A 15,367-nucleotide genomic window follows, 5' to 3' on the forward strand; every position below is an offset into this window, starting at 1 on the left:
CAGTACCATATAGAAGAACTTACGTTCATAGACTACTAAACATTGTATCTAGACTACCAAATTAGCAGTAGTCCTGGACACATAGACTACTAAACATTGTATCGAGACTACCAAATTAGCAGTAATCCAGGACACATAGACTACTAAACATTGTATCGAGACTACCAGATTAGCAGTTGTCCAGGACACAGACTACTAAACATTGTATCGAGACTACCAAATTAGCAGTAGTCCAGGACACATAGACTACTAAACATTGTATCTAGACTACAAAATTAGGAGTAGTCCAGGACACATAGACTACTAAACATTGTATCTAGACTAGCAATAGCATTTTACCCCATGCTAGAGGGTCAAAAATAGGAGAAGGTTGACTTATTCACTCACGTGCCTATATTAGTCACGTAATGCATGTAGTAAGCACATAGAGCAGATCAAAAGGGTACGTGTTGACCAAGAAATCAAATGTTTGTTATTTTTATGATGCCCCTAGGCAGTTATATTCTATTTCAGGTACCGAGAATTGTGTTACCGTAGGCTATAAAGTACAGACTGTAATAATTAACTGTCTGCGAATATTGAATGTTTATCAAAAACTTTCACACGTACACAATTTATTGTGTTGGTCATACCTGACTGCAAGTACTGTATATAACCTCTGATCTTTAATACGTGAGTTACATGTTCTTTAGAACTTAGTACTAGCCTTGGGGTAGCTTTATTTTGCGTGGAGTGTGCTAGACTATTAGGCTGGCACGAGTCCTTGGGATATTTTTTTAGATCTTCAAATCTTTTGGGTTTCTTATTCATGTTTAGTTTTCTAAGAGAAAATGTTTCCCAGTTACTAGAGGTGTCCCAAGAGCTATACATGTTCACCCAACTTTTTGAAATCATTGGGTCAGGTTATCATGTCATAAAAAAGAACACAGTTGTGTGTGTGTGTATGCTAGTGTGTGTGTGTGTGTGTGTGTGTGTGTGTGTGTGTGTGTGTGTGTGTGTGTGTGTGTGTGTGTGTGTTTAAACATTTTATTGAAATTAGGAATGAAAAAATCCTGGAGACAAGCAAGTTGTTTACCATGTAAATCAATGTGTAACTTTTGATCTTTGACAGTTTATTGTCTGTAGAACTACGGGCCTAAGACTGTATAGATGGCTATAGAGAGTATATAAATCAGTGTGTGTATGACAACTCACAGAAATCAATCATACTTGACATCACAATACAGTCTGTAACATGGAACAGAGATCATTTGTTGTTGTCATGATATAAACTGGGTTTTCTCTTGTGAGATGTAATATTTTGTTTGGATTTTCTTTCTTTCTTTCTCTTTCTGTCTGCATCCATTTCTCTATCCCCTCTGCTCCCCTCCCTCCCTTCCTCTTTTCTGTGTCTCTGTCTGTCTGTCTGTCTGTCTGTCTGTCTGTCTGTCTGTCTGTCTCAGTCTGTCTGTCTTTGTCCATCCATCCATCCATCCATCCATCCTTTCTTTCATTCTTTCTTTGATGTCTTTCTTATTTATTTATTTATTTATTTATTTATTTATTTATTTATTTATTAGTTTGTTTGTTTGTTTATTTGTTTAGACCACCTGCTAAGAAAGGAATCTTCACCCAATACAGTGAAGATAATCTGTGGAGTTATACAACAGAACCAATCAAAGAAGCTCTACTAAAGAGTTTGATAAATCAGAATCTTGCTAAGTATGCTGTCAACATCTTCTCATATATCCTTTGTGTACAATGTAATAAAAATGTCAAGAATGTTTTGTTTTTTATTCAATATTCTTGAAAACTCTCGATTAAAGTTTCTCCTTCTACTTTCCACTTATTTGTTATAAATGTCTACAACTCAACATTAGACTGTTGATGAATGGAACCTGTTACAAATAGGGAAAGTTAACAACTGAATTGAGTTAATAAGACTTGGCACAGCATGTTGGAACAGCAGAGACCTGTATTACATTTCATAGTTTGATAAAAACAGTTTTATGGTATGACCTCTTAATTAATGTGTATAAGAAATGAGAGGGGAACTGGGAATGTGTTTGATTCAATAGTTTATAATATCCTCATCATGGAGATGTTGTGGAGCTTTTTATTTCCAGAAGAGCTTCACCCTCTTTAAAAATATTACCAGTAATATCTCAAGTAAACTGCATCAAGACAAGTCACTGGGCTACAGAGCTTGTTGAGTAACACCATGACAACTTTCTTGGCTAGAGTGCTTCTTGAGACACTATTGTAAAACCACAAGTCACTGAGCTAGAGAGCTTCTTGAGATAGTAACAAGACAATTTCTCTAGGCTAGAGAGCTTCTTCAGATAATAGCAAGACAATTGGTCTCTGGGTTAGAGAGCTTCTTGAGATATGGTAACACTAAGACAACTTTGAGGGCAAGAGTCTCCTTGAGACACTGTTGTAACACCAAGACAATTAAGTCTCTGGGTTTAGAGAGCTTCTTCAGATAGTAACACCAAGACAAGTCTCTGGGCTAGAGAGGTTCTTGAGATGGTAACGTCAAGACAATTAAGTCTCTGGGCTAGAGAGCTTCTTGAGATAGTAACACTAAGACAAGTCTCTGGGCTAGAGAGCTTCTTGAGATAGTAACACCAAGATAAGTCACTGGGCTAGAGAGCTTCTTTAGATAAATACCATAAAACCAAGACAAGTCTCTGGGCTAAGTTGTGTTGATTTCTTTAACTTTTGCCACATATTTTAAAGTATAGCAGTGACTCAAAGAAGAACAGAGGAAATACTGATCTAACAGACCTAATCTTCAGACCTGCTATTGTCTTTGAACCACTGAGAGACGAGGTCTACTGCCAGATTGTCAAACAGCTAACTAACAACAAACACAAGTAAGTTGTCTAGAATAGACCTTTCCAACAAACAGTGCCCTCTAGAGTTGGTTCAGCAGTGACATTAATTTGTGAATGGTGAGTGGGTCTATTTGATCTTGGAAGATTACCTTACCATTACATTATTAAGCTGCTAACAAACAACAAACACAAGTAAGTTATCTAGAATAGACTTTTTAATAGATCAATTGGTTCAGCAGTGACATATGAAACATGTGAAAGATGAGTGGGGCTAATAGACCTTTCCAACAAACAATGCCCCCTTTAGATGGTTCAGCAGTGATTTTAATATCGTACTGCTATTTATTTATTGGAACAATTATGAGATGAATGTACTGTCAGATTACCAAACAGCTTATAACTATAAACAAGATACACAAGAAATCTATAAACACTACCCTCTGGAGGTGATTAATAACTGCAATGATTATGATTTCATTTTCAGTATGTCTTCAGAAATAAGCTCTACCACCATGTTTGATAATAACAGCTGTAAGTTTTCCCACAAATGCTTTTTGTAGTGCAATTTCAGAGCTTGAAATTAACAGTAATCTTGTGTCCACAGACTACCAATTTCTTGTCATGGGGCTACCATAATTTGCAGCTGGTAGCCCACTCAGGCTATCAGTAATGATACAATGATTTAAAGGGTGGAAGATTTACATACATAAAAATATTTTGATAACACGGATATTTCAAATAGAGGAACTCTGTTTTTAGTTCAGGAATATTGGACTATTGGTCACCATCCTTGGGCTACCACTTTCTGAAATTGGCTAGCCCACTAGGACTACCAAACAAAACACTCAGCTGTTCATTTCAAGCCTTTAGTTTTAACTATGCCCTCTATGTTTCTCCTTTCAGGGCAATTGAAAACAAAGTATGGGAGTTGATGTGGCTTGTGACAGGTCTTTTTGTATGCAGTCAGACAGTACTCTCAGAAGTGTTGAAATTCCTACAGTCAAGGCAACACATTGGACTAGCCGTTAAGAGTTATCAGAGACTGAAGAAAACATTAGTAAATGGACAACGGAAACAACCTCCACACTTACTTGAACTTGATGCAGTACAGAATGGAAGAAATCAGATTTTTCATGAAGTCAGTTATCCCAATGGATGTAAAGAGGTAAGCTTATTACTTTTCATTTATTTTAGATGATATAGATTATGTTGTTTGCCTTTTCAGCATTTTGATATCAATCTCTTAATATCAATCTCTTGCAGTACTATATGCTATAGTTGTGCATTAATGGTTGAGTTTTTGGAAGATTCTTTCCAAAGCAAAACTGAAATTAAGAAAGATTGTTATAGTTATCAGTTTAATGTAAATAGTAACTACACTGGGGGGAGGGAGAGAGAGAGAGAGAGAGAGAGAATTAGAGAGAGAGAGAGAGAATTAGAGAGAGAATTAGAGAGAGAGAGAGAGAGAGACACACACACACATACAAACAGACAGAGATAGACAGTCAGGAGTAATTACATAATCAATAAAAGTATGATGACAGATAATGGTTTTACTTGTAAAAGCAAAACATATTGTATGTCAATAAATTTATAACAAGATAGATTATTATCCCTTCACATTCAATAAAGAGCTTTGTGGTGCATTCATGGACAAAGGCGAGTGAACTATCTCAAGACATTGTGCAGTCATTGAAGCTGTTATCTGGAGAAGGTTTCAGCCTCTTTGTGAAGTTTTCAGATGAAGGTGAGAATTTTTTGCAAAAGATGTTTTCTCAACTTTACCACAAAGGTATTATATCATTTCCTTTCCATGCATTTTTTTTTCAAAGCTTTAATTTACGTACATCTTGCCATAAAGGCAACAAAACAACATAGTGTTCAAAACCTATCCCAAGGAAACTACCAGTGAATAAACACCAGTTTCCTCCACAAGAGGTTTTTGCGGGGTGCCCCACCTCTCTATTTTCATGGGCCACCCCTTTGTTTGTGGAGTCACCCCTCTGTTTTTGCAATGATTGATGAATTATGCTATTATTAAAGTTTGAAATTGTTGAACTGAAATAATTTCTTTATACTTTTGTGTTTTCTCATTTGCTTAATGGATCATTGCTGAAAATAGGAATAAGGAATTTAATTGATTTTAAACCTTTGTTTAATGTTGAAAACATTGTTTTCATTGTCAAATGTTATTATCTGAAAATATGCTAATGATATGTAAATTAATATGTAAATGAGGCCACCCCTTCATTTCTCATAAATTATGGGGAACCCTGAACACACGTCACACACACACACACACACACATACATACACACACACACACATACACACACACACACACACGCACACACACACGCACACACACACACACACACACAGAGTACCGGTAGATGGTGTCATCAATATGATGTTAGGGACTCCTCTAATGAATATTCACCTGGAACTTGTAGTCATTTGAGGCTAACTGTCAGTTCTGGGGCATCTGGAGATCTTGATGATTAGGAAATTACAAGAGTGTGTATAATATAGCCCTTTAAAATAATTGCATATATTTATCTAATTCTTTGCAGTACTAAGTGTTCCTGATGGTAACTTCTTGTTTGACATTTTGAGAACCACCATAGATTGGGGCAAATCCATGAAACCTAAAGATTCAGGTAAGTATATTACTAGTAGACTGAAATGACAGGTACAAAAAAATGGATACAGAAAGTAAACTAAAATTTGGACACTTTACATTAATTTGTCTGTCACTGTCAAGCAATGTTTAATATCAGAAATCATGGTTTCCAGACAGCATTTCAGTGTCAGAGATGAGAAAGGAATTGTGTTGGGATAAGTTGAAATCTCTACTAACCAAGTATTAACACTTCTGATTCTATTTATTTACAGATAATTATGTTGCTTCTCGATCTGCCTATCTTTACTAAAGCTTCTTTCTGGCTGTGTATTATAATGTGAGTACTAAAAATATAACTATCATGTATAGTTCTCGATCTTGGCTCTGTTAGTCTGTTCATGTACTTATCATCAGCATCTAACATTTTTGTTAAGGGTGGTTAGGGGAAATCTTCCTGCGTTCCCCAGTCATAACTTTACCAGGGTTCCTTACCAATGTTTTTGTTAAGGGTGGTTAGTAGTAAATATCTACCTGAGTTCCCCAGTCATTTTGCCGGGGTTCCCTACCAGTGTTTTTTGTTAAGGGTAAAATCTACCTCAGTTCCCCAGTCATTAATAGGGTAGCGAGTGCATGGTTACATTAGCAACAGCTCAACCTTTCAGACTACCCTGTCTCTTTTCTGTAATAATAGCCCCCAAAGTGCAAAGACCGATGGGAGCTACTACGTTGTTCTCTGTTCATCTGTCTTTCCGCCTGTCCGTCCGGCCATCCATCTGTCCGTCTGTCTGTCTCCACCTGTATCTCCAATATGCATGCGCCAATTTCAAATAAACGTGGTACAAATGTCAGATGTTATGGAGGGCATATGCACGTCACTTGGTTTTACAACCCTTGCAACCACAGCGAAATGGCGGCCGTATTTGTTGTAAATAGTCACACTTTGCCTACTAACTCTTAAAGTTTAACAGATAGAGACCCTATTCAAGTGCCTTCATCATATCAATGATGAGCTTTCTAATGACACACTGACTTTTGACCTTGACCTTCATCTTCAGGGTCAAATAGCTATGTCTTCCTATTTTGAAATCCTTAAGATAAATTTTAATGCTAAAAATGTGCCCGAAATTGTCAAGGATCTACACATGATAGATAAGAAATGAACAACCCTTTCAGGTGTTGTCAGTGTATCTTTTTGATTGCCTTAGAGGCCTTGCCATAGTTGTTGTCCTTTTAGCCTGCGACATAATGTACAAACTAAAGAACTTGTTGTATAGTCACTACAAGAAACACTTTTTTGGGGGCTATGTCTTCCATGAAGGCTTGTGGTTCTTATTATATGTAACTAATGGTATATTTGCAATTCTCGTCTTTTTTAAACACCAATATCTGAGAATAATCCTAGAAATTGTGAATAAAAGAAAATGGAGCACATCTTATTAAATTTGATGTTTAGTTGTTATTATGTATAAAAATGCATAGGGAAAATGCTGTGATGTCAAACTTTACATCACACACGACAAACATGAAATTAAAACTAGTAAGACTTGTGATAGATATAAAATACAGTTTGATCTATAATTAGAGAATTTTTAAAGACAAGCATATTTTACATATTTGTGTTCTCTGCAGAAATATCCATGGGGAAGATCATGTTATACTATAGTGTCTGTCTGTCTGTCTGGCTGGCTGTCTGTCTCTGTATGTATGTATGTATGTATGTATGTATGTATGTATGTATGTATGTATGTCTGTCTGTCTGTCTTGCTGGCTGTCTCTATGTCTGTCTTGCTGGCTATGTGTCTGTCGCTGTCTGTCTGTCTCTGTCTGTCTTGCTGGCTATGTGTCTGTCTCTGTGTGGCTGTCTCTGTCTGTGTCTGTCTGTCTGTCTTTCTGTCTTGAGTAGGAAACCATAATAATATTATCAGACTTGGTTCAAAAACTTACAAGAAACATTACATGTAGCTATAAATGTATGAAAAAAATCGAAGCCAACAGTAGTTTGATTGATTGCTTTTATTTGACAAAAATATTAAGTCAAAAACATAATTTATGCCGCATACTCCTCTCACAAAAAATGACAATAGTAACAACTCTCAGTTTTGAGTTTTCCTACAGAATTCATGTAAACGTTAATGTCATACTGACTATAGAAACTCCAGTGTTCTCCCCACTGTAGACAAAGCACAGGAAAACACTGTCCTAGCCATCTAAGCCGCCATGCTTGGCAGGTTTCTACCGTACTTCAAAAGTGTTCTACCATCCTTGAGCTTTAGTAATCTTTGAATGACAAAATCATAATAATACTTTCACATGAAGAGAAATGGCTGATCCCAATGTCCATGTGTGTATGTGTTAAATATAAACATATCAGAGTGTCTCCCAGTGTTGAAGACATGCATACAATGTATTATATGCTGATCACTATGCAAAACAATATGCAAATTACCATGTTATTTGTATGTAAATTAATATGCATTAATATGCCACCATTTTTACAAACTACCTGGGGAGAACACTGAAGACATAACCAACCAAATTTTCATCACGGAAAAATACCGATAGTAAAAACAACGAAAAATACAGAAGTGTGGCAAATTTTGTGAATGATAAATAATGAACATTATTACATATGTACCGGAGATTACTTGCACTGCTGTGTGCAAACACATACTAGTGGTATTTTCACTGCAGTGCAATACTGAAAACATTTGTGCATACCTATATGCAAATAATATGCAAATTAGGGCACACATTATTTGTTTTACATGAAAACGCGTAATCGTACGTTATCATTTTATGGAAATTTGTTCTTTCGGATAAAATATGTAATAATAAAAGAACTTCATGCCATGTGAGTTCCAGTGTGGGTACTCAGGAGTATTTGCACTAGTGCTTGCAGTAATTTCTGCTGTGCTTTCTTTGCAAGCACTCATGTAACAAATTATAGAATTTAACATGGGTTGGACAACATGTGTGAAATGAAGGAATTAGCAAAGTGTACAGTCATGAGGCAAGACTAGAGCCAAACTTACTATTGGGGGGGGGGGGGGCACTCTACACGAAACATGACATGACAATAATGTCAAAGTAGAGTATCGTCAGTGTTTGTATTGAGAAATCATGGCTTATTTCAATGCATTTCACTTTTCACAAGACAAAATTAAATTAATGTTGTTCCTCTTTTCAAGTTTGTATATTGACTAATAAAATGACCATGAGGTTATCGTAACTAAGATATTGACAGTGAGGATGAAAACCTTGATCTCGTTTTCCAGATTTTGTTTTCTCTCTCAAAAATTAGCCCTTTCATACATGTGATAATTAGAAAGTGATAAATCAAAATGAGCTCTGCCAGACAACTGTTTTCTACATCTGGATTTTAATACTAATTCAAATTTGGCCTTTTGAAGGCTAGGGTTTCAATCCAAGGTTCTCACTTAAAGGCTAGGGTTTCAATCCAAGGTTCTCACTTAAAGGCTAGGGTTTCAATCCAAGGTTCTCACTTAAAGGCTAGCAGGGTTTCAATCCAAGGTTCTCACTTAAAGGCTAGGGTTTCAATCCTAGGTTCTCACTTAAAGGCTAGGGTTTCAATCCTAGGTTCTCACTTAAAGGCTAGGGTTTCAATCCTAGGTTCTCATTTAAAGGCCAGAGATTCAATCCTAGGTTCTCACTTAAAGGCTAGCAGGGTTTCAATCCTAGGTTCTCACTTAAAGGCCAGAGATTCAATCCCAGGTTCTCACTTAAAGGCCAGAGATTCAATCCTAGGTTCTCACTTAAAGGCCAGAGATTCAATCCCAGGTTCTCACTTAAAGGCCAGAGATTCAATCCCAGGTTCTCACTTAAAGGCCAGAGATTCAATCCTAGGTTCTCACTTAAAGGCCAGAGATTCAATCCCAGGTTCTCACTTAAAGGCTAGCAGGGTTTCAATCCTAGGTTCTCACTTAAAGGCCAGAGATTCAATCCCAGGTTCTCACTTAAAGGCCAGAGATTCAATCCTAGGTTCTCACTTAAAGGCTAGGGTTTCAATCCTAGGTTCTCACTTAAAGGCCAGAGATTCAATCCTAGGTTCTCACTTAAAGGCCAGAGATTCAATCCTAGGTTCTCACTTAAAGGCTAGGGTTTCAATCCAAGGTTCTCACTTAAAGGCCAGAGATTCAATCCTAGGTTCTCACTTAAAGGCCAGAGATTCAATCCTAGGTTCTCACTTAAAGGCTAGGGTTTCAATCCAAGGTTCTCACTTAAAGGCCAGAGATTCAATCCTAGGTTCTCACTTAAAGGCTAGGGTTACAATCCTATGAAATGAAGACTTGTTTGGCATGGCAGAGCTATAGAAAAAGTTGTACTAGAACAAAGAATGAACCCATGTAATCCTTATTAAGATAACACAAATGTGATGACCTGGGATTGAAACATAACCCTTTAAACTTCGTTGTAGCAATATACAACATCATAACCAACAACTAAAATATTCTCAGGTATGCCTTTTGTTACTGCAATCCCATGTGGTGGTGGTGGTGGTAGTACATTCTCTCTGTCTGAAACCACTGGGTATAGAAATTCCCCTGTCTGTTTTAATTTCAACACAGAACCAAAGCTTTGGACATATATTAGCAAGTTGTCATCTTTGTCAATTGTTACATACATAAAACTGTCACGGCTGTCAATTTTGCATATGTCTAAATGTTCCCTTATGCGATCCCTTTGGAGGTATTTGTAGAATATGTCTCTTATATAAATTGTCTTTAATGAAAGACAGCTTTCCCCATCAGCAGACCACTCTTCTATAAAACTTTGCTCTGTAATGCCACCTCTGTTTCCATATTCATCACGTACTGCTTCCGTGTCTATCAATATGACATGTCCACAACTATTGATTGTAATTAAGCAATCTTGACAACACTGTGCTTTGAAACACTTGATATACTTGTAATTACCACCATGACATTTATACATGTACACCATACCTGACCTATTCTCTGTGACATACAACATATTGGTCTTTGTATTTATAGCTAGACGGTAAACTTTTCTGACTTTACCTTCTCCAACAACTTGGATAAAATTGCCATCTAGGTCAAATTCACACACTGGATGTGACGGGCACTGACTTGCTATCAAACATGTGTTGTTAGGTGAAATTATCATATCCGTGTGTGTACAAACACTACAATCCTCAGAAGTAGGGAACGATAACCTTGCATGATTTTCCTTCCTGAGTTCATGATCAAATATATACAAACCGGACACTATAATGCCTTTGAATACACTGACAACAACTTTACCCTGACTGCTCACTGTCATTAAATTTTTACCTGGCATGCCCTTGTACCTATCAATGTATTCATCTTTACTCTCTATCCTTCTCACTTTAAAATAAGGAACTACATCAAGAGCATATGGTGACCCTCTGATATCCTTACCCCGTAATTTGACTGATAATTCATGAACACCAGAATTTACAACTTGAACTGTAACTTTGTGTGTGATTTCTCCATTCATTGGACGGGGGTGCCTGTAAAGTGATTCTGACTTAGCTCTCTGAATCTTAGCCTGATCTGATGGTATGTGCGGTTCTACTGATTGTACAGTTTCTAATTTCTGTATGTTACCATCACTGTCTTTCAAGGTCACCTCCAACCCTTCAAGGTCATGAATAGAAACCCCATCATAATTCTTTGTGAGAATTCCAAATTCTAATTTATCAAACTTTCTCAAGGGAATTTCAAGGTCATCTATTTCCTTAATAGATGAACATGTTGGTATTGCAGGAAAATGGAGATCAAGGTTTCCAGTAGATTGCCTAAGCTCTGCAACAACATTATAATTATAAAATATTGATTTCAGAGACCTACCGTACTTGATAATGTAAGATATTTAAATTCGCGAGCAAATACATCAAAACCAATATTATAAAATTTTTTTGTCATTACTATCTTCTGACTGTATATTTGTATTAAATGGTCATTAATTGTAGGGCACTCTGTAAGCAATTTTGTGTCATTTTCTAAAGAAATGACAGTTTTGAAATATTTCAGTGCTTTGCCCATGATATTGGCATTTTTTTCTAATTCCTTCACTTCATTACCTATGTCCCCCATCATATTTTCATACTGATGTTTCAGTTTCTGAGTGAGTTCTCTCTGCTTGTCCTTTGCATTTGTAAGATTGTGTATTTGTTTTTGTATGTCATCAAAATCTTCTGTTAAACGCTTTACTTCTTCTTGCGCCTTTTGCAAACTGTTCTGTGCTTCCGTCAGTTTTTGTTCTATATGTGAAATTACTATTGGCAAGCCATCTCGCCAGCATTTTACTGCCACATCAGTGTCAATGATTTTATGACCACTGTGGTTAAGTCTTTCACACACTGAACATATCATTACAACACATTCTTTACAAAACATGCTTAGATGATCATTTCTGTGTTTGTCACAGTATATTTTATCTGCTTCTCTAGAATCTATCATCTTCAATATTGTTTGTATCAAATCTTCAGATTCTTCTTCTTTGCGCTTCCATTCTCTGAGATCATCAATGTACCGTTGTTCTTGCTCACTGTCCATAGAGACTGTTTCCAGTTTATCAATGTCATCTCTTTTGACACCAAGACGTTCCAGTGCATCAGCAGTATCATTCCAGTAACCATGGAAATGGAACTCAGTGACACTAGTGGTTTTACCATGACAAAGTTTATTACGATAAAACTTAATGCGTGCTATATCAGCTTCTTTACTTCTATTAGATATTGGTGGCAAGTTATCCCATCCAGTCTTTGGTTTCTGTAGATTACAGATATTCCTCAGTAGAACAGTGAGTAAGGTGATGTCAAAGTTCATTGAACTGACTGGTATTCCAGACATTGGATACAGCATATTCCACTCTTTTCGGTTGATGACTTTAGGTTTCAATTTGTTTAGAATAATTTTGTTTGCGGGTTGCGTAAGTGCATTTGTCAGAGTATGCGGTGGATGGATACTATCAAAGACTTCTCTTAAAGCTCTGGTACCACCATCAATCAGAAGTCTACATAACCTGGCATAGTTGGTCTTTTCTGGTGTTGTTTTGAGTTCTCCAGATAGGTCAAGGTTGGCTGCCATCTTTATCTAATTATGTATGTACTAGGAAGGCAACCTGTTGAATTGAATGATACAATTGTTGCTATTTCTATGTTCAGACTACAGATGTGAATTTCACTCTTATTAGTAAAACTAATAAGCTGGATTTGGGACTCCATTCACACTGAATTTTTGTACCTGACAGATCACATACCAAAGTCATCCAATATTAGCATAGCCTTCATTTGTTCCAATCATTTAGCAGCAACCCTGAACTTTAACCCTGGAACCCTCTTTATCTAGGAAACTATCTACACTTACGTAACCAAATGGAATTTTGTGTCAGACACACAAGATAAGTCAACTCTAAACTCCCATTTCACTTGACTCAGAGTCCACATTAACTGTTCATATTTGTTTTTTACGTTAGGTAAGACTAGAGTGACTCAGAGTCGAGAACCCCCTAACTGTTTAATGTACATAGAATGTTTAGTGTAGCTTTCACTGCATGTCATCACAACACCAGATTTAAATTGAATCCTTCCCCGTAAGGGAATCACTAATTATGCAAATTAAACTAAAAAAAACTATGATAACAGGCTTCTTTTGGACAAGTGTGCTTTCTTAGGTAATGTATGTGCCAAATTATACTGAATTTTAAGAGTGCATGATACTGCTTAATTACTGAATATCGTTCATTATTCAAAATACTCATTAACGGTAAAAGTTGTAGCAACAAACTTCATTATAGGACAGGTGGATATTATTGTGGTTGATATATGTACCATATTATACGACATTTGAAGCTTACATTTTTAAGATACAGCCTATAATGTAGTTACCTAAATTCATTAATTAATATGCAAATTTTTCATCAAAACTGTGAGCTATATCAACAAATTTTATAGGACATATCCACTTTGTTATGGTTAATGTATGTACTAAATGATATTGAAATTGAAGTATGCAGTCTTATGATATAAGACAAGTGGTACAAAGTCGGAGGGACATATGAGAGAAATTATTGCCCCAAAATACTGAGCAGTTCCACACACGACCGATTGAAAGTTTACAATGAAAAGTAAATTCATGCACATGCGCAGTACAGGGCTTACTTTTACATTAACATACTAAACAATGATGTCATACCAAAGAGGTCAATACTGAGGTCATCCCTAGACAGACGGCAATTACAATAAATGACACATTTACACCCAATTACCAAAAATCATTAATTATGCAAATTAGTTATTAACACTGTAAGGTACATCAACTAACTTTGTAGGACGTATAAACTTTATGTTTAATGTATGAAGTAAATTATATTGAAATTGAAGTATGCAGTCTTAAGATATAGCCTCCCTAATTACCGAAAACACAACAGGAAATACAGCTAGTAGGTCTTGGTTTATTTCCTTCACATACAGTGTTATTCAATACTTGTCTAGGTGTGTACTGATGTTTGTTGCTTTCCTGTGTGAAGATAGATACACTGACCAGTGTAAAGGAATGGCGCCATCCAGTTTTTTCAAAAACCTAGACAAGTGGTTGTGAACTGTTCAAAAATGGCTGCCATTTTACATGCCATAAACAGAGTAGAAAGTCGAATCTATGGTGTAGACTTTTGAATCGATGCTATAAAACTAAACTCTTCTTACCTTGAACATGAACATGTATACCAGGTGATGAAAACATAAAGAGAAGCTAAAATGTGCTGCAGGTACAGTGCAGTATAAAGAAATTTCAAATCTGTGTAGAAACCAAAAGATTCTGTTGTATGTCGTTGACTTAATTGTATAGCATCTCTGGAAAGTCCCAGCTATTTATAGAAATAACTCAAAATATGAGTTAGTCATTTAGTATGCAAATCTGCCACACCACTGTGTCGACTTCACAGACATTACCTTATATGGTTTTGTGAACCTTTGACTGTATGAGATGATGAAATTGCCAGTCATAGACAAAATTGTTATTGTTTTGGCCTGTCAGAAATGATCTGTAAAATATTTAGTTGTCGTAATGTCCCATGCATTTATAAATTGATTTGTTACTAGTATGGCATGTTTTAATAGTCTAAGAGCAATTTTTTGGCCAGTTGAGGTGAGTGGTATACCTGCATGGACGGTATGCTGACAGCGTGCACCGAATATCTGAGAGTCCATCTTTGATATGGAAGTATCACTTCTGTACTGAATGAGTTTCTTATGATCTTGTCTAACACCTGAATATTCTCACCCATAAAGAGCCAAGTAATAGGAGTTTAATTAATTTAAATATAATACTTACATTCCAAGATGTCCTTAGCGACTTGAATTCACACTGATCAAGTTTCAACGTTACGTATGGTGCCAATGTGATTGGTTAAGGTGTGACCTGCTAACCTTTGATCAATATTCATGACCAATGCCTTATAAGGGGATGTTGGTGACTAACATGACTGTCGTATCATGATAGATGCTGCATGTCTTGAGTTCACCATAGGGTCAATGTAAATTAACTGGTGTTGGATCGTTTTTGCTTTCAATGGTAATAAAGTGAAGTTTTTGGGTGACATGTTACATACAGCATAGACCCTATGGTTAAAGTGACTTTCTGCTTGTATGCTTTACAAGCTACTATCGATGTACATGAGAATTAGTGAATCAATGGTCTAATTCTCAGTATTTTCATTTATTAGACTGGCACGACGTCCTTCGGGAGTTTTTGGTCTTCAAATGTTTTGTATTTGTTATTCATTTCAAATTTTGTGAAGGAAAGTGTGCTCAAAAATTGTTCACAGTAGTAGTCTCCCAAGGACATAGTGTTCACCAACTGTTCACATCACAATTACTCATCCAGGTCGCTATTTCACACTAAAGAACACAATTGTGTGT

At 36.3% G+C, this 15,367-nt stretch overlaps 1 protein-coding gene across 2 annotated transcripts; it reads right to left on the reverse strand.

Annotated features, from left to right (window-relative positions):
- Positions 1 to 11,271: 11,271 nt before the first annotated feature.
- On the reverse strand, positions 11,272 to 14,798 carry LOC144442831 (uncharacterized). Of its 2 annotated transcripts, XM_078132205.1 has the most exons (3): positions 14,781 to 14,798; positions 14,153 to 14,243; positions 11,272 to 12,570 (listed from the first exon to the last, which is right to left on the reverse strand). In XM_078132205.1, exon 3 carries the CDS (start codon positions 12,534 to 12,536, stop codon positions 11,283 to 11,285), a length of 1,254 nt encoding a protein of 417 aa, XP_077988331.1. In that variant the 5' UTR covers positions 12,537 to 12,570; positions 14,153 to 14,243; positions 14,781 to 14,798; the 3' UTR covers positions 11,272 to 11,282. The 2 variants fall into 2 exon arrangements, with proteins under 2 accessions (XP_077988331.1, XP_077988330.1); XM_078132204.1 differs by lacking the exon at positions 14,781 to 14,798 and having other exon boundaries at positions 14,153 to 14,279.
- Positions 14,799 to 15,367: the final 569 nt, after the last annotated feature.

This window comes from Glandiceps talaboti, chromosome 11 (assembly GCF_964340395.1).
Source record: "Glandiceps talaboti chromosome 11, keGlaTala1.1, whole genome shotgun sequence".
Classification (NCBI taxonomy): Eukaryota; Metazoa; Hemichordata; class Enteropneusta; family Spengelidae; genus Glandiceps; species Glandiceps talaboti.